This window comes from Podarcis erhardii (assembly GCF_964252035.2).
Source record: "Podarcis erhardii genome assembly, chromosome: 4".
In the NCBI taxonomy this organism is placed as follows: Eukaryota; Metazoa; Chordata; class Lepidosauria; order Squamata; family Lacertidae; genus Podarcis; species Podarcis erhardii.
Window position 1 is genome coordinate 39,429,517 of NC_138508.1, and position 20,070 is coordinate 39,449,586.

Here is a 20,070-nt window from a genome sequence, read left to right on the forward strand (position 1 = left end):
ATTTGGGGTAGAGTGGGAATTCATTTATGGTTGCCATTGCTAAGCAATCTTCACTAATTTACATACTTCAAACCATCCAGAGATCTGTCAGTGGATCCCACCAACACTCACCCCAATTTACAGTAAATTAGTAACATCCCAGTCTTCCTTCTGAGCTTCCACCCATCTACTTCTGCAGCTGTATTCACATTTCAGAGTTGGTTGGCTGAAGCAAAACGTATAATGGTGCAGAGGCCCATCCTTGGTTCCTTTCAAATTATGAAAAAGCCATTTGCCTAAGAATCTTTGCCACGACCCTCTTGTTTTTCAAATCTCATCAATACTACAGTAATGCCATCAGCAGTCACAGACACGCACACACCTTTTCCCCACCAGCAAAGGATGTGAGCTTTAGGTGAGCATCTCTCATCAATGGCACCAGGTTGAGGCCTGGTCCTGGGAGCGAATCACCCTTGGTCACCCTGATGGATGACATTTACAAAGAGAGGGGCAAGGTGAATGTGACTTTCCTGCTTCTTGATCTCTTTATGGCTTTTGGTGTCACTGACCATGGTTCCCTCTTGGTCTGGCTCTGTGGGATGGGAACTTGGGGGCACTGTGTTACAATGGTTCTGGTCCTACTTACAGCACTCTTGTTCAGTACAGATTGGGCGGTGGGTGTGCGATCCTGGCATCCAGTAAAATATGGGTGTACTTAAGGGTGTGTATTCAATGTAGGAAAGGCTGAATTGCTGCAAACATGGGCCGAATAGGAAGTGCAAACAGGCCTTTGTGTATTGTGGATTTTTGAGCGGCTATTTATTTTGACCTTTGGCAGTCACAATAGTGCCCACAGGTACTATGATGGCAACTCCTGCTATAATATAAAAGGGGAAAGAACAAGCATTTGCTCTAACACCACATGAGATACACATATATCACTAATGGCTTCATGTTCTCCCAGGGAACTGGAAGGTGTTATTGGTTTGTTTTGTTCTTGTTTGTAATATGTATTTTGTGTTTTTATCTAGAAGAAGAAGAAGAGGAGGAGGAGGAGGAGGAGGAGGAGGAGGAGGAGGAGGAGGAGGAGGAGTTTGGATTTGATATCCCGCTTTATCACTACCCTAAGGAGTCTCAAAGCGGCTAACAGTCTCCTTTCCCTTTCTCCCCCGCAACAAACATTCTGTGAGGTGAGTGGGGCTGAGAGACTTCAGAGAAGTGTGACTGGCCCAAGGTCACCCAGCAGCTGCATGTGGAGGAGCGGAGACACGAACCCAGTTCCCCAGATTACGAGTCTACCGCTCTTAACCACTACACCACACTGGCTCTCATCTAGCATTTTTATGCTATGAACCACCCTGAGATCTTTGGGTGAAGGGTGCTATACAAATTAAGTCAATAATAATAATAATAATAATAATAATAATAATAATAATAATAATAATAATGTTGTCCATTGTCAGGTCAAACTGTTTTATTTAGAGCTGAAAACTCCAGCTAAACGTGATCAAAAATATTTTGGAAATGGAGGCAAGTTTTCTTATCATGCACTGTTTCATTTTCTTCTACTCCTCCTCCTCTTCTTCCTCCTCCTTCCTGGCAAACTGCATATGAACATACGTTTATTCAAATAAAAAAACCCTAAACACAGTGGTTTCCTGTAAGCATCTATTTCCTCTCAGAGATGTGAGAAAGAAAGCATGAAAAGCAGAACTCATCATGCAAACAGGAGAAAAGTCCTTCTGTTGTATGTCTAACCACGGACAGAACCTTTTATCTTCTTTGAGAGACATTTGAATGTGTTGTTACTCTTTCTTTAAAAATAATTTTTCTTAGCAACGTGAGGTAAAGATGGAGAGGAGATGGCAGTTTCAGGTGCATTATTTGTTCATCCTCACACACTTGATCAATGGTAAGTTCATTTTCTTTAAAGAAACCTCTTCCTGTTAGGTTGATAAATCTGTTGCATGCCTGAGCTGAGGGCGAGGACCCAAGGCGATGTGGTGGTGTCTCTTTCAAGCTTTATATCCATGGTCGTATTTCTTGGGGACTTCTGAAAAGCCACTTTGGGATATAAAGTACAGTACTGCATTAGGCTGACATTGCAGAGCAAATATTTTGGTTCTTATCATAAGTGTATTTTCAAGGGGAGTTTGCTAATAACTATGCGGTTAAAATATCCTTCCCATTTATTAATAAGAATTCAAGAATAAGCTATACTTTCATTTCTGAAGGAAAGTGCTGGGTTGTCTGTGGAACCTCTGTCAATGTGGACTTTGCACTAAAGAGGACAGAATGTAACACAGGGGATGGGGAAATGGGAAGCATCTTGAAGATGATATTGGATTCCAGCTCCCATAAGCCGCAGCCATCACGGCCACTGGTCAGTGATATAAGAGTTTTAGCCCAACAATATTTAGAGGGCCGCAGGTTCCACACTCTGTTGCAACATTTCAAAAGTAAGGGTGTTAGTTGTACAGCCTTGATCACAAATTGTTGTGATCTTATGCAGCCTTTCCTTCATGTGGGGCTTAAGAGAATATCCATGGGCGGGCTTTGGCAATATGGTGTCCTGAGTGAGAACAAAATTTGGTGCACCTTCCCAAATATTTCTTATTTTCACAATAATTCCTTTTAGTACAGTTTCTTTTTAATGGATCTTCTCAGTAGGTACCTGTATAAATATTATTATTATTATTATTATTATGCCTCTCTTCAGCTTGGTGCCCTAAGTCTGCTGCTGGAAAATCCTGGTAGGACAGGGGTTGCCAACCTTTTTGGAGCCTATGGTCATGTTTGCAGATGGGAGAAGCTGTATGCAGTTTTGCCTACAATATACATTTTTTAAAAGCAATTTTCCTCCCTAATATAATGCATTTTGTATGGGTTTTTTCAGTAATGCATTTTATGTGGACTTCAGCCTAGTGTATGCTCCACATTGATTGACTGAAGAACCACAGTGCTGAATTTAGAGAAATGTGAATTAAGAAAAATGGCTGCTTTGCTTTGTGTAATGCTTCAGAAAGGACAAATTGTGCAGGTTTGCCTTTAAAAGCGAACGGAATCAAGTTTCTCCCCTATCCCTACCGCTATGGTAGGACGTGCCAAAAACCAATATAAGCAAAATGGCTGTGGTGCTACCGTAGTTCTATCTACTGGTTCTCCCTAAGTGCTCCTGTGCTGGTTCAGCAAGTCTCATGGATAGACTTGATCCTATCAGATAGGGCAAGCAGCTGAATCTCTCTGGATAGGATTATAAGCCTAAATGCAGACCAGACAGTCAAACGAGAGTCAGCCCATACTTAACAACTTTGGGCTGATAATAGACCCCTCATGACAACTTGAAAGATACAGATACTCAAGAGCTGCAGCACGTTCTGAGATAAAAAGACTATTAATAAAAGTTAAGTATTAAAATATTTATTCCTAATTCCCTGTTGATGTTGCACTTTGATCTTCATGCCTGCTCTTAAGCATAATTCTCAGGAAGAATTTCCTGTGTAGAATTCTCTAAAAAGTGAAGCAGCTTCCTGAATGCAAGATGCTGAATTGAGATCCCTGGGCTGTTTATACTGTTCTTTGTTCCTCGTTAGAGAAATATATACTCTTGCTCTTTATTCTAAAAAGTCTCTTAAGGCGTACTCACACAGCGTTTAAAGGCCAGGATACCATGATTGTCGGTCCTAGATAAAGCTCTTCACTTGACCCTTGCACCATCTCATAAAAACCCATGCAATCTAGTATTCTCTTCTCACACAGGGATATGCTCCCAACATTTTTTGCCCCAAATCGGGGACACTCCCTCAACCCCCCCCCCCCGTCCCTCACCAGCCCAGGCTACCTTGCCCACCACCATTTGCAAGCATGCCCAGGACACCTTGGCCTGCTGTCACACCCTCCCCCCCCACCTCCACCTGCCCAGGCCTGCCCCCACCACCTTAGCTTTGGTGGCTCACTGTCGCTGCAAGGCCAAAGTCAAGGCAGCTTTGCAAGGCCACCTCCTCCCCAATCCTGGTTGCTGTGACCTGATTGTGGGGTATGCAGTGGCCAACTAGATTCTTATAAACAGGACATGAGTGCAACAGAGCTGCATCCAAATCGTGATTTCATGTAACTAGTATTCAGAGACATGCTCTTCCAACTCTGCTATTCTATGATTTTATGCTGCCTCCAGCAGTGGAGGCAAGTAGCCACTGGCAGCCTTGTTCTCCATGGATGTGTGCAACTGACATGGGTGGTGCTCTGGGTTAAATCACAGAGCCTAGGACTTGCCAATCAGAAGGTTGGCGGTTCGAATCCCCGCGACAGAGTGAGCTCCCATTGCTCGGTCCCTGCTTCTGCCAACTTAGCAGTTTGAAAGCGCACCAAAGTGCAAGTAGATAAATAGGTACCACTCCAGCGGGAAGGTAAATGGCATTTCCATGCATTGCTCTGGTTCGCCAGAAGCAGCTTAGTCATGCTGGCCACATGACCCAGAAGCTGTATGACGGCTCCCTTAGCCAGTAAAGCGAGATGAGCGCCGCAACCCCAGAGTCAGTCACAACTGGACCTAATGGTCAGGGGTCCCTTTACCTTTACCTTATGTGGACATAAGAAGGGGTCACCAGATCTCTTGGCTTTCTGAGGTGTGATAGCAGGCAAAAAGACTCTTCCAGCATTGAAGCCATGAAGGGGCAACACAGGTAGAAAAGGGCTGTGGGGGCCAGTCTTTTAGCCATTTTTCTCTAGGCCATACTTTCAGAATAAAAATTTGCTCGTGCCATTCCAATTTTTTTATTGATAACAAATACAATGGAAAACAAAAAGAGACAATTCCTAACAGTGCTAGAGTTATAACATAGAACACAACTAATTTATAATATGTTTGTGGGACATCCAGAAGGTATAAAATAATGCAGCTATGTAATAACATGAATCATTCCCAAATATAATATTGATTGCCCTTGAATCTTGCGCCACATTTGTCAGTGTCTCCTGCCACACCAGGCCACACCCTTTGAGAAGCACTGTTTTTGTGCCACTATCTTCATCACATCGCTCATGCCAGTTTCCCCATATTCTTCTTCCAGGTGTGCAGTGGGAGCCTAGGAATTATAAACATGAGGATATAGAGCATGTGAAAATGACACTGTGTGCATTTGTGTTCTCTTGCAGCCCAGTCTAACATCATCCTTCAGGATGGGAAAACTGTCTATGGTTTGCCTGGCAGCAATGTGACTCTATCATGTAGCATCCCGAAGGAAAAGGATATCTATGTAACACAAATGCAGTGGACAAAGATTCAAGATGGTCGACCAAGAAAGATAGCTGTGTACCACCCTACCTATGGCACACGATACCATGAAACAGCTTACAGCTACTCTGTAAGTTTCAGGAAGGATGTCCACAATTGCCTGGGTGGCCACAGTGATATTACAGCCAGCAATATAAAATGCAGTCAGTGGATTCTGCAGCTGAAGAACGTGAGTCTGGAAATGTCTGGCTTGTATGAGTGCAACTTTGCTACATATCCAACTGGAACAAGCTGCTCTGAAATCAATCTTGTTGTTAAGAACAGTGGTAAGCAGTAATTGACACATTAAGATTTGTTTTTAATGAGGGGCATTATAATCTTTTAAACAGTATCTCTTTCGCAGTGACTTCAGATAACACATTTGCATTGCTGCTCCACTGACCGTGTTCCTGTTGCAAGTAATGTGCTTCAGTTGACGTTTTAGAAGAACTTGAAATGCTTCCATTCAGGGCAGAAACAGTAAAATGGCGAGTTTTTAAAATTCTACTCTGCCTTATTCTCCAAGGAAAATCAAAGCAGCCAACAGATTAAATAATCGCGCTGTGTAAAACCAATAATGTTTGTTTTACCAATGCAATAAAACTCAAATTGACAAATCCAGCAGTCATCAACATAAATGCAAGCTGAGCCAGCCCAAAAGTTATTTCATCAGCAAAATGTTTTACTAAAAAGCTACATCTCTGCCTGGTGCCCACAAAGAAGTTACCTGTCACACCATGCTTGGGTGGGCAGCCTAGCAGCAACAGCCCTAATCCAAGTTGACAGCTGCCTTTCCTCACATGGCTGTGAGATCTGGAGCAGGAGCTCCGATGGCAATCAGAATTCGATTGAGCATCTGTGTTAGGGAATCATACTCCATGAAAGCTGAGATGAAGAGTGAAAGGAATATAGAATACTTCAGATGCTGGAAAGGTTGCCATAATGTGAATTTACCATTCTCCTGAAATATTGGGTTGCCCACACACCCGCTTGTGCCATGTCTAGAAAGCACCACTTCTCCCAGGAAAACCTGCTCTTTAGCACTGAATCAGAGCAAATGTCAATCTGCAGAAAACCCAATTGATGTTTGCTCTGATTCAGCGGTAAAGATTGGGTTTCCCCAGGGGAAAGTGGTGGGGAAAGTGGCAGTCTGCATGAGCCCTTCGTCCCACTTCTCATTGATTAGATAAGTCTATGTCTCGTGATGGTTTCTATAACAAAATGCTCTCCATTGAGGAGAGGAGTGACATTCTTGCATATGGAAAACTAACATGTCAGGGACTAGGACAAAGTCGATACCTCTCCTTGATATGTAGTTCAATATGTGGAAGATTATTATTTTTCGGTGGAAAGAAACTTCCTGGAGTATGTCTATATGAGTCTAGGGAGGTTACGAGCATTTGAATAAGGATGCTTGCCAAAGGTTGGAGGCAGGATCATAGCAAGCAAGGATTAACTGTGCAAGCTCCCTTCTTGCAGATTGTCCTGCTGCAGGCATGCATGGAAAACAAGGGACAGGACTTGTTTGTTCTGATAATCACAGAATCATAGAATTATAGACTTGGAAGGGAACCTGAAGGTCACTGAGTATTGGAGGCAGGACTAACTGGACTGATAAATGCAGTTTTGATTGTGACAGGCACACTGATCATACATACCAGTTCAGGGTTTTTATCTGCTATTGACAACTTAATAGATAAGAAAAAATCCAAGACCATAAAGATGATCTGGTCAAATGGATAGAGCATCTAGTGGAATGGATGCATTGTTTGAGATAGATTTGTGTTTGCTCCTGATGCTGCTCTTTCAAGCTTTGCTCTTCATTTCTTACAGAAGTGTGACCACCCACCCCAGCATTATCACTAACTACTGGACAAAAGTCAGACAGACTGTTTATTTTATTCTTCCTCTCTTCCATATAACAGCACTAGCCCTTGCTGTCTGCTGCATTCCCTGGTTGAGAGTACAAAATAATAGCTAGCAGAAAAACAAACAAACCCCAACATCCTGCAAAATTTGTCTTTTCACCCAACTGGGTTAGAAGATGCTCAGAAACAGAGTTGGAGGATGAAGGATATTAGTCATTAAGAAAACATAACTTCACTTCAAAGTAAAACAAACCCATCTGGAGGGAACAAAACCCAACCCAAGTCACTGGGGAAGGATAACTGGCAGACGTGGAGGACCAAAGTGGAGGCAATGAGTGTTACTGCAGAACTGGATCAAAGGAAGGATGACACAATAAGACTGTTGACGCAGCATTGTGAGAATGCAGAGAGCAGCTCTGGGAGCTGCAAAATATTCAGCTACTTAACCAACCTCTTCCTGACCTTAATTTAAACCACCTGGTCTGCATTTTTTGCATTCATCCGCTTGGGGTGTTTACTGGTCGACGAGATAATTGGCCTGCTCTTTCTCTAGCAAACACTGTCTTTGGCTATGATGCTAAACACCACAATTCAGCACTGCGGGAACAAGGCTGGGTGAGCAACAGACATAAAACCAAACCATGGTCCATTGAAACAGGAAGCAAATGCTTCTTGTCGCCTCCTTGCAGCCATGCTAAAAGAAGAGAGGATATGAAGCAGGGTGGTGGAGGGTGGGGGTGATGCAAACCTGAGGCTCATCCAAACTCATTTGAATAGAATCATAGAATTCTAGAGTTGGAAAGCACCTAAGGGTCATCTAGTCCAACCCCATAGTATGGTTTAAACAAGGCCACTGTGTGGCAATGCTGTACTGCAGGCATGGGGAAACTGTGGCCATGCATATGTTGGACTGCAACATCCATTGTTTCTGACCAGTGGCTGTGCTTCCTAGGTCTGATGGAAGCTAGAGTCCAACAACTGTAGAGTCGGGGTGACTTCTAACTCAACAATTCAATGGTTCTATGATTCTAACATGTGGAGGACCACAAGTTCTTCCCTCTCCTGTGTTACATTCTGTCTGGTGCTCTTCAGTGCAAAGTCTACATTCACAGAGGAGCCAAAAATTAATTACAAGCAACTTGTACAATCTAAGTTTGCCCATAGATCATCACCATTGATGGAAAATTGCCTTGGACCCCAATCTAAGTGAATTGAAGGGAGTTCACAGAATGAAAGTTTCCAGTCAGCTCTTCCCACTACCTGCTGTCTGCAACCCTAAGAAAGTCTCTATGGAGGAACATAGATAGTTGTCTTATACTGAGTCAATCATTGCTCCATCTTGCTTAGCACTGTCTGCGGTCACTTGCAGCAGGTCCTCAGACATGGGATATTTACCCAGATCTACCAGGAGATACTGGGGAGTGAACCTTTTGACCAAGCAGATGTTCTGCCACCAATCTATAGCCTTCCCCAGAGGGGGAGTTGCTCCTGAAAAATGTGGGACATGGCTCAGGGGGCTGCTCAGGGGAGGAAAGAAAAGACAGCAAAGTTTCCTTCTGGGGACTTCCTTAAATTATCTTGGTTTAGGATCCAAGCCCAATTTGTGGCAAATCCTTTCTCAGCAGTCATCTGTGCCTCACTTCACCTTGTTCAGATAGCCTCCCTGACTCTCTAGAGCAGCCTTGCTCAACTTTGTTAATTGTTTAATTGCACACTGAGATGGAGAATGCCTGTATGTGTGTTGCTAAGGCTTTAACATTGGAAAATTTCATTGGAATATACTAAGCTAGAAAGAGCTCTCTGAGCTTCTAGCTGGGTTGATAATTAATTGTTGATGTTCTCTGCTGGCCTTCACATGAGTGTTTAACCTTAGATCACGTGTTCAAGGTATTCACTTGTAAATCTTCATTTTCAAAGGTAGTTGCCTTTGCCTTTTGGCACAGTGGGAGAAGGATATGATAAGATGCCTCTCTAGGAGTTGCATAACCTTAGGCTGGATGCAGACTAATGCAGGATATGAAAGAAACAGAGCTTTGATCTTTGATTTGATCACAACTATGTTATATATTTAAGAAGAAGAACGTATGCTTGAATATGCATATGCTTTATACAAATTTCTGGATGTATCATTGATTGTTTTGTATCTGTTTTTTGAAGAACTTTGAATAATACTTATGGATATTTATATTCCCAAATTATTCCATTTTTATGCATCCAATTTCTTCAGGCTGTGCAACATTAATATCTGCAATAAACCTTGGGTCCCCAGATGTTGTCAGAATACAACTCTCATCATCCCTGGCCTGCTAGCTAGAGAAGATGGGAGTTATAGTCCAACAACATCTGGGGACCCAAGATTGAGAAAGGATGCAGGTGGCTGCATGGGAAGAAATGGGAAGAAAATGTCTTAAGTTATTTTAATAACCAAGCCTCTGTGAATTGTCCTTCAGATTTTGGCAAAGTAGAAATAAAGAAACTACGGTAGTCTCATTCCCCCAAGAAACTGTACTCAGTGGGGAGTTGAAACCAAAGCCATAACTGAGCTATTTCTAGGCTGTTGAATGGATCCTAGTATCTGTAGTACTGTTCTTGAACATCATTTCGTCTTCTATTTGAATCTGTTTCATAAATGCAAAGTAATGATTATTCTGCAAGAATTTGCAGTGCTGACTTGGCTGCTGTCTAACTAATGTAAACGTGTATTTTCTTTCTGTGCTCAAGTGAAACCAGAAATCTCTATTGGCCTCCAAGCAAGTTTCACAAGAGAGGTGAGTAAATTTAGAGGTACCAATGCATGAGTTAGTGTATAGCTTTATTGCTCCAGTCATCCAATCAAATGGGACAAAATTGAGAATTCGGCCACAAGAAAACCAGCTAGGGCAACTGATTTGGGAACGTTTCCCCCTCAAGTTTGCAATCATCCAGTCAGAATTTTCTCCTAGTACCGTATTTTTCGCTCTATAAGACGCACCAGACCACAAGACGCACCTAGTTTTTGGAGGAGGAAAACAAGAAAAAAAATATTCTGAATCTCAGAAGCCAGAACAGCAAGAGGGATCGCTATGCAGTGAAAGCAGCAATCCCTCTTGCTGTTCTGGCTTCTGGGATAGCTGTGCAGCCTGCATTCGCTCCATAAGACGCACACACATTTCCCCTTACTTTTTAGGAGGGAAAAAGTGAGTCTTATAGAGCAAAAAATACGGTAATTATGTGGCCCTTGGATGGTATTGAACCTTTAAAGGAAAGAATTCAGAATGCTCATTAGCTTGAAGTACTCGTTCTTTGACATCTGCAGGCGGCATAAAAGAATAGAAAAGAACAACCATTTTTTTCATTATCTCATCCTTGTCCTTTGTTCACATGGAACCTGTTTCAGGATTTACCTGACCACAGGGAAAGGGCTGTAGCTCAGTGCTGGAGCAGCTGCCTTGAATAGAATCATAGAATCATAGAGTTGGAAGCATACAGAAGGCACTATGTTCAATTCCTAGCATCTTCGGGGCTCATAATGTCCCCTCTCTGAAATCCTGGAGAGCTGAGGCCTGTCGATGTACACAATGAAAAGCTAGATGGACCAATGCTCTGATTCAGTACAAGGCAGTTGCCCATGTTGTTCCCCTCCATGTCGTTCCCTTCTTATGAATGGGATCGTCTCAGGAGCAGGCCACGCCCATTACCAATCCACTCTGTGCATTATCAGGCAATGCATAGAGGGGATTGGTAATGGGAGCCAGGCTTTGTACACTGGTAACTGTATATATTTACATGCAAGAAGAACATCTGAAGAAGGCTCCAGGAGTTATCCTGTCTAATTCAGATTTTAAAATCTACACATCCCAGATTATATATATCTATATCTATATAGTATTAAAACAATATTATTTTAATTTTGAAATAAAATGTTTTATTTGGCCCATTTCAGATCATAACATTTTTCCTAAGTTTGATATGCTTGAAAACACAGGTCCATCTTTTAACATAATCCCTGCTTCAATAGCCTAAGGAGTCATTTCAATCTCATGTGTTGTTGTTCCTATATCTGTCCATCTTCCTATTGCGTTTCTTGTTCTCAGTTTTATACCCGCAGAGAAAAGTGAAATAAATTATTTATATGGTCAACAGGGGGGCAGTAAAAAATACAGCAACCACCCACAGTTCTGAGCTTTCTAAAACGGCTGGAAATGTTAAGTCCCTGTCTATATTTTGCACCTCAGATCACATTCAGTTTAAAACTTCAGTTAACAAAACACTCTGCAGGTACAAGCAGATCTATGAAGGTAAAAGCATTTTTTTTTAACAGCTCATCTTTCTCTAGGTAGTTTAGTATTTTGCATCATATGCATCGAGAATAAGGCTCTTGTGGTCTGCTCGCGGTGTCCTCATATTTAGCACTGTCTACGGGGTACCAAACCACATCCTATCTGCTTTTAGACAAAACGCATGCCAGATGGAGCCACAGCTATGATCATCCTTTCCTTCATGTTTTGAACTATTTTAGTGGTAATGTTTTAGTGGTTTCATTACACCTGCAGCACTGTACAAAATGTTCAGGGTGATTATGGGGACAGAGGATCAAAGACTGATTGTTTCTGTAAAGCTTACTCTGAAGTATTCAAACGTCTTATTGATTTATTGATTGATATGGCACCTTTACTATGGTGATTTGGACCATCTTCCCTGTGGGGGAAGAAGAAGAAAGCAAGGGTGGCAGGCAAAAGAAAAGGTCTGTCCTTGTTCCAGTCAAACTGCTCTTGCCCTCAGGTTAAAGGACACTGGGACTTCTTCAGGGAAGAAGGCAATGAGGGAGACAGGTAAACAAAACATCAGTTGGACAGTCTCATTGCCACCACAGGGCAAAATTACATTTAATAACATGTATTTGTTTGGGTATTTTAAAAGTGTAAACCACCTTGGGTACCTTGGCAGATAAGCACATAAGTGCTGTAAATAAGTAAGTACAAAAGGACAGGTTATGTGAGGCTGATTATCCCACACAAAGATCCAACATTACTCTGCAATGTAATGTTCATTATAGCCAAGCCATTATTGACTTGTTTTCCTTTGATTTTTCTAATAGGCTAATATTACTTGTGTGGTAAAGAAGGCATTTCCTAAGCCCGACCTTCAGTGGTACATGGGTGGAGAGATACTGAAGGACAAATCCAGAGGTAATGCAAACATTGTCTAAAATGGCATTTCAAAAATTCACTTAAAAAAAATATCCGGCTGTAACCAGAGAGCGCAGTACTCTTTCTGTGAGCAGGAGAATGTAAACATTCACAATCTACGTGGGAGGAAAAGCAGCTTTTATGCTGAACACAACTCTCATTTAATGATAAACTAATACTCCACCTTCCTCAACAATACAGAGAAAAAGGCACACACAACAGTAAGGATTCCATTATCATAATTCCACAAAAGCAGGGAGAAGACGTGCAATTTAACCTGGCACTGAAATGATGTTCACATTAAGCTAAGTCAGACCATTGTTCCAGAAAGCTCAGTATTGACTTTCCAGGGTTTCTGGCAGAAGTCTTTGTCAGCCCTTTCTGGAAGCATCAAAATTTAACCTGGGATCTTTTGCATGCAAAATAGGTGCTCTGTCACTTTACTGTGGCCCAGTGCTAAACCTTTGAGCTATGGTTTTATCCTCCTTGTTAGCTGGTTTGAGTTTTCTTTGAGTTTTAAAGGTTTGAATATGAGTTTTAAAGGTTAAAAAAAGAAATAAATAAAGACCGATCTCATTTCTACTTATTTTTCAAAGGAATATCCATACAAAAAGAAGATGCAAAGTTTGAGGGAGGTTTTTATGAGAGGAGATCACTGTTGACAATACGAAGTACAACTTGGCCATCCATTTATCAGCCTTTCAAATGCATGTCTGTGTATCCTTTCCCTGGAAATGACATTTCATCTGAAGAAATAGTTCTCCCTTATGGTAAGTCAAATTAAGTTATGAGCCACCTGAAATCCAAAGAGCATATGATATGCATGAACTCAATCTAACTGAAGCCTCTTTGACAATGCAAAGTCTGCAGAAACAAAAGAAAAACACTTTGTTCCATAAATCACTGCACACATGTTTTCAAGGTATAAATTTAGTCATGCTAAGAAAACAGTTGAATATGCTGGTATATATTCAGTACTAATGCATATTCAGCAGGCAATATATATTTTTTGTATTATTTATAAAATTTCTAAACCACAATTATGACAGAATCCACAGTGGTGTACAGCAACAGTAAAAAATGATTATACATCACATCAGCACCACACATCTTTTATAGTGGAAAAAACCCTGAAAGGCAGCAATACTATGAAGCAGACTCAGGCAGTAAAACAAATTTAAAATGCCTGGGCAAATAAAAATGTCTTCGTTTGTTGGAGAAAAGTTTGTAATGTCAGTGCAAACATTGTTTTGCAAAAAAAATGCTGCTGGATTTTTGTGGCCTCAAAATTCTATTCACTTTCTCTACAATATTTTCATAATCTAGAAATTATTTAGAATAGACATGAAACTTCACTCTTTATTATGTTGCCCAGCACCACAGAGTACTTAGAAATTTGTATTCTCATCTTAAAACATTGGCCTCAAGGGATTAGCCTGTGTTATCATTGTAAGGTCACTGCAATATTGATGAAAAGTCATGTTTTGTGTGTATTGTGTTGGTACATCAAGAATCCAATCAAACTCTCAGTTATTGTGATGTTGTCATTAACCTATTACTGGATTGTTCACTCTCTACTGCAATGGTTATTTTCAACAGGGTTTCAGACTACAGCTTTGCCACTCTCAGAATCTGTTACTCAAGTTACTCCAGTCTCGGACACCTCCACACAAAGTAAGTGAAGTCTTTGCTTAAAACCTGCACACACAAAAATCACATAAATACTGAGAGTAAATGTTGCAATGGTAGAACATTTTCTCAGCTACCATGATGTTGTTTCCCCACCTAAATACAGACCCATAAAGTTTCTGGGAGGTTACTAAAGCTCTATTGTAAACTCTGTTGTAAGAAGAATGAATTTAACAAGCAAAGATATTCACTAAGCTGGAAGAGCTAAACCACAAGACCAGGTTCAGTCAATATCCTAAGCCAAACCATGGCACAGCACATGTACAGTGGCAAAATGACCGGTGAGAAACCTGCATTCTTGCACTCTTGAATTCTTGCTCAACCATGGTTTGACTTACCCCACCATACAAACCCTACTGTTGTTTTAACCTACCAAGAATCAAATCTCTCGATTAGTACTAAGTTGTTCTTAAGCTATTATTAGACAGTTCATCCACTACATTTGAGGCTATTGTTATTTTCAACAGGGCTTCAGACTACGACGATGGAAGCTTCAAAATCCAGTAGTCAGGTTACTCCAGTTTTGGATTCCCTCACAAAAAGTAAGTTATGTTTATCTGTATGAAACACTTCCTGCACTTTTCTGAGAAATTCATCCAACAATAAATGATTAAAATATTTACCAAGCTATGATATTGCTATTCCAACATGTATCCCATTCCATCTAGGATGGTCCACCTGGAGAACATCTCACTACATTTGTTGTTTATGTGGAAAGTTCAATATGGCAAATTGAACCCACATGCAATGCCCCTAGGCTAATTGGCATCAAGTTTTCCCCTCAAAGCCTAAGGATGGGGAAAGGGTCTTAGGATCACGGGCAGAGTGTGTGCTTTGCCTGCAGGAAATCTTAGGCTGCAATTCCCACCATCTCCAGGTAAAGCTTAGAAACAATGAAAACCAGAAACCTGAAGAACCATTGCCAGTAAGACAAACCAATGCTCTGACTCCATCTAGAGCAGCTTCCTGCAGTCCGGTGTTGCGTAGGGACTGAAGAATGTCTGATTCGCACCTCGATAGACCAAAGAAATATCAAGTATCCCAATATGTTCTCAAGCTGCTCTTACACACTGCTCATGTGAGGAAGGGGGAATGTTCTGATCTCAAGTTGAGGACCTCTTTCCAGCCAAACAGCTGCAGTTCCTTTCTAGCCAACCTCCCAACAGGCAGCCACAGGTCAGTGGTGGGCAGGGGCCAGAAGCAAAATATTGATTGACTCACATACCTCTCTCCATCCCCCATCCAGGCAATCAGGAAGCATGAGCAAAGTTCAAAGATGCAATCTAGCCAGGCAATGAGTGTGGAAAGCAGGAGTTTGGTCTGGGCAGAAGGGGGTATGGTTTGGGGAGGATTCTGGGAGACATATAGAGAAGCCTGGAAAGCTGCATTCAACCCTCAGGCCTGAGTTTCCCCATCCCTGTGCTAATCTACCACCACTGCCAAATCTTCTCAACCACCATCTCCCTTCTCCTTATATTCCCCCATCTGCTCCTACATATAGGAATGTGATTTTTCAAGGTAGAGAAGGAGAGAGGGGAACATGAAGCAGCATAAAATCTATGTGTGTGTTTCTCCAAGTTCTTATAGGGTGGTTTTGTGTCCTCTCCTTTGTTTTTCTCTTCATTTTGCCTTCCCTGGCCAAGTCACTTGGCAAAAGACTAACCCACTTCCTCTGTTCATCTGCAGCATTTTTATTTGCCAAATCTCTAATATACATATTTAAGTCCGCCTCGTAAAATAAGCAGAGAAGGCACCGGCAGTGAAGTGACTTCATCATAGCCAAGTGATGCAGCCCAAAAGGGAATGCAATCTGAGAGATTCTTAAAATATTCTCTGAATCCATCTCTCCTGGGAGCCATTGTGCACATGTGAAATTACATTAGGAGCTGCCGAGGTCCAGATGGAGCACCAAATCAGCTGTTTGCTGAACATTTGTCTTGAGCTGGCTCAGATTTCCTTGTAGGACAGGCACAGCATCGCATCATGATGGGATTTCATACATCTGACAAAGGGCAGCAGTCGGCTGTTTCTCCTTTTCTTTTTTTAGTTCAGGTTCACCTACTCCTGAGCTTGTTTTCTTGCAGCCGCATTTGTTGCCAAGCTAACTTTTTCTAAAATATTTCTTAAGTTCTTTCATGAATGCCTGTGAGAAAGTGGGATGGAGCTCAGTGGTAGAGCATCTGCTTTGCACAGAGAAGGTCCCAGGTTCGATACCTGACATCTCAAGATAGGATGGGGAAGATGCGTTGTCTGATACCCAGGAATGTTGCTGCCCTTGAGTGTAGATAATACTGAGGTAGATGGATTGTCATGGACTGGCTGGATCCTGAGGAGTGGTGGAAGGCATCAGCTGGGGAACCACCAAGGGGAAGAGGGCTCAGAGCCAGGGGAGTGGTGGCGGAATGACAATGAGTGGTCAGAGGGAGAAGAAGAAGCATACTGGGAGGAGAAGGTATCAGAAGCAGATGCGGTAACAAGATTTGGTGAGCAGGAAGAGGCTGTGGCAAGGGCAGTTCAGACTATGAGGCAGAAGCAGAGGCTGGAGGGGAGTAGGGCCAGGAGACAGAGAGGCAAGCTGCTGAAAAACCCAGGCAGTTTTCCCCTCCTATTGTGACTAGCTCTGTCTCTCCCCCCCCCCCCAGTTTCCTAGAACTCAAAGAAATGAAGAAGGCAGAACGGAGGGGGGTTGTGTGCAGGCACAGTTTATGACTGCTTGGGAAAGACCCTGGAGAGGAGGAGCCTTAGGAAGTGATGGGAAGGTGGGGACCTTCAGTCGTCGCAACTTCCTTGTTGCTGGGGAAGCAAGGGAAGAGTTGCTGGGATCACTAGCCCTGTGCTGTTTTGGTTTCTTGAATAAGGGATTGATTTCACTGACACCATGTTGTGCTTTGATTGCTTGGCTCTAGCTCCTGAGATGGCCCAATGCACTTATATATTTATACTTCACCTTTTTTCCTTGGTGGGACTCAGAGTGGATTGCAATAAAAATAGTAAAGGTAAAGGGACCCCTGACCATTAGGTCCGGTCGTGGCCAACTCTGGGGTTGTGGTGCTCATTTCGCTTTATTGGCCGAGGGAGCCGGCGTACAGCTTCCGGGTCATGTGGCCAGCATGACTAAGCCGCTTCTGGTGAACCAGAGCAGTGCACGGAAATGCCGTTTACCTTCCCGCTGGAGCGGTACCTATTTACTTGCACTTTGACATGCTTTCGAACTGCTAGGTTGACAGAAGCAGGGACTAAGCAATCGGAGCTCACCCCGTCGCGGGGATTCGAACCGCCAACCATCTGATGGGCAAGTCCTAGGCTCTGTGGTTTAACCCACAGCGCCACCTGCGTCCCTACGCAATAAAAATAAGAAGCACTAAAAACATAGAAAAAAACAATCAATAAAAACCAATTATATATATATACTCTCTCTCTCTCTCTGTGTGTGTGTGTGTGTGTGTGTGTGTGTGTGTGTGTGTGTGTGCAAAATATGCTAAAAACATACCAATAATTCCAATAAAAACAGCATGGCCCCAGCTCTTTCAATAAAAGCAGGCAGTTCCCAAAAGCCTGTTGGAACAAGAAAGTCTTCACCTGCCAGTGGAAGGACAACAAGGAGGGATCCTTATCCAGTATAAAACAGATTCCTATGCTCCTTTGAAATGTCAACATGTACTTGCCTTTTAAAAACATGAACCTGAATACAAACTCAATTGCTTTCAAGTATGCTCTCTTATCTAGTTGATGTGTAGGGGGCCCTGATACAGGCTCCTCTTTTGTATGCAGCAATGTTATATGAGAAAACACTTGCGGAAGTCCTTCTTTATTCACTTCATTGACTGGCACTGCTCAACATGACTATCTGTACTGTGTGTGTGGAATATCTCCACTGCCGAATTGAACAGGGCACTCGACTTCCTTAGACGTCCCATGTCATGGTTCATAAATGTCATGTTGGTTGCAAAGTGCTTTTGTTGCTCTTGCTGCCTGACAAATCCCCTGCTTGCCTTAATAAAGCTGTAACTTCCCTTTGCCTTCTTCTTTTCACTGTAAAAGTTTCCCATTCAACTTTGCTCAGTGAGATAATCCGAATGACAGCTGTTCGGCGCTTAGCTTCCATAGGAACATCCTTTGTGCGCCAGGCACTAAGAGACACTTTGACACGGAGTGTTAATCACTGTACGTCTCTCCTTCTCAAGCTTGCAGCCAGTGTCAGAGAGCCAGTTTCTTTTCTCCCCAAACCCAGATAGATGTCAAGGATGATTGACCTCTTCCCATAGAAATGTCTGAAATAAGACTTTGAAATGTGTCATCCTTCAAAACATGGACTCCGTAAAATTTCGGCAAGAGGTATTGAGAAAGCTGTGGCCGGGAGAAAGGGAGGGGACCTACCAGTGCATTTTTTTCTGGGGGTACGCAGGGCTACGCGTACCCCTAAACATTTTGTGAATCTAATGGGAGCAGAAACTAAAAAAAAATTAAATGTTTAGTTTCTTCTCTAGCACGGTAAATCATAAGTCCCATTGCTACCTCCAGTGTCCATTTATTGTTTTTATTTTTCCTGATTTGAACTATAAAATGGTGGTTTTCTTGAATCAAAATGAGAGTCGCCCTAAATATTTTTTTAAGGGGAAAAAAGCACTGGAACCTACAGTAGGAGGGAGGAGGAAGAAGAAATTGGGAAGAAGCCAGAAGAAGTGGGGGAGAGGGGCAAGGAGGCTAAAGGGAAGCTCAGGAAGATTTTAAGTATGTTCTGCGTTTATGTGGAAGATTCCAAGTCCATTTTCCAAATGCAGGAAGAATACCCCTTCAGAGTTGGAGGTGGCAGGAACATGGCATTGGTGTTGCTATGCACAGCACACACCCCCCCCCCACTCGAGCCACACTTCATGTCCATGCATGTTGTTCAAATGAATGAACAGGGCATTTGTATCCCCACAAAATGAAGCTTTTTCACTAGCGTTGTGACCTGTCCCATGGGAAATCTCTTCAACAAAGCATTGATGCAACACTTTGAACAAGGACCTTAAAGACACTTTGTTTTCCACAGAGCCCAGACTTTCGACTACAAACCTGCAAGATAACACCATTACTAAGATCTCCAGTTACTCTGCAGTGCCACAAAGTAAGTAGCCTATAGTAGCTTTTTATGTTAACAGCCAGATGTGCTGACCCATTGCCCAGCAGAGACCAGTTGTTTTGGTTTGGTGGGGAGGGGAGAAAGAGGGAGAGGGAAGTTAGCTTCAATGAAAGTTCCAGAAGTGAAGAGAAATGCAAACAATCCCTTTGCATATACAGTCATACCTTGGTTCTCGAATAGAATCCATTCCGGAAGTCCGTTCGACTTCTGAAAACGTTCAAAAACCAAGGCGTGGCTTCCAATTGGCTGCAGGAGCTTCCTGCACTCAATCGGAAGCCATAGAAGCCACGTTGGACGTTCAGCTTCCAAAAAAAGTTCACAAACCGGAACACTCACTTCTGGGTTTGCAGCATTCAAGAGCCAAAACGTTCGAGTCAGAAGGCGTTTGAGAACCAAGGTACAACTGTATGATCGAAGAAAGATGATAGAGCTTTGCTCCCTATTTTGTGACATTTTGGTTGCCCATAAGACAGGGAATTTGGGATTTATTTATTTTTATCAAACTAAATGTGGCAATATAACCCTTAGCCGGGCATGCAGATACAACCAACCCCTTCTTCTGTTTACCTTATCAGGTGGCTTTCTCTTTGAGAAAAACTCATTTATTTCACACACAGAAGGTTATATCCTCCTCCCTGCTGTGGATTAAGTGGCAGGAGCTCATCCATGCCTGTCTCTGTCCCACTACACCTCTGCCTTCTACTCTGGGCTCACCCACACTCTGAGCCCCCTGTTTTGTTTTGTTTTAAAAAATAATATTTATTAAGGTTTTAAAGGTTACAAAAAGAAAAAGAAAACACACCAAGTTAAACACAAACCTGTAAAAAAACAGAAAAATAGAAAAATAGAAACAAAAAAACACAACAAACCTTCCCATAACTTATCTTTCATTTGCTTGTTTCCTTGACCTCCTCACACCTCCCTTTTTTGTATTCTAGTTCGATTAGCTATTTCAACAAATCCTTTCCA

The 20,070-nt window shown here is 42.3% G+C and overlaps 1 protein-coding gene across 1 annotated transcript in view; it reads left to right on the forward strand.

Annotated features, from left to right (window-relative positions):
- The first annotated feature begins 1,671 nt into the window (after positions 1 to 1,671).
- CD96 (CD96 molecule) overlaps positions 1,672 to 20,070 on the forward strand; it is a 28,344-nt gene continuing 9,945 nt past the window's right edge. Inside the window, exons 1-9 of the mRNA XM_081859545.1 lie at positions 1,672 to 1,891; positions 5,134 to 5,538; positions 9,841 to 9,887; positions 12,197 to 12,287; positions 12,884 to 13,057; positions 13,887 to 13,961; positions 14,444 to 14,539; positions 18,018 to 18,140; positions 18,973 to 19,086. Coding sequence (XP_081715671.1) covers positions 1,831 to 1,891; positions 5,134 to 5,538; positions 9,841 to 9,887; positions 12,197 to 12,287; positions 12,884 to 13,057; positions 13,887 to 13,961; positions 14,444 to 14,539; positions 18,018 to 18,140; positions 18,973 to 19,086 — 1,186 coding nt within the window. The 5' untranslated portion in view covers positions 1,672 to 1,830. The remainder of the gene's footprint in view (positions 1,892 to 5,133; positions 5,539 to 9,840; positions 9,888 to 12,196; positions 12,288 to 12,883; positions 13,058 to 13,886; positions 13,962 to 14,443; positions 14,540 to 18,017; positions 18,141 to 18,972; positions 19,087 to 20,070) is intronic.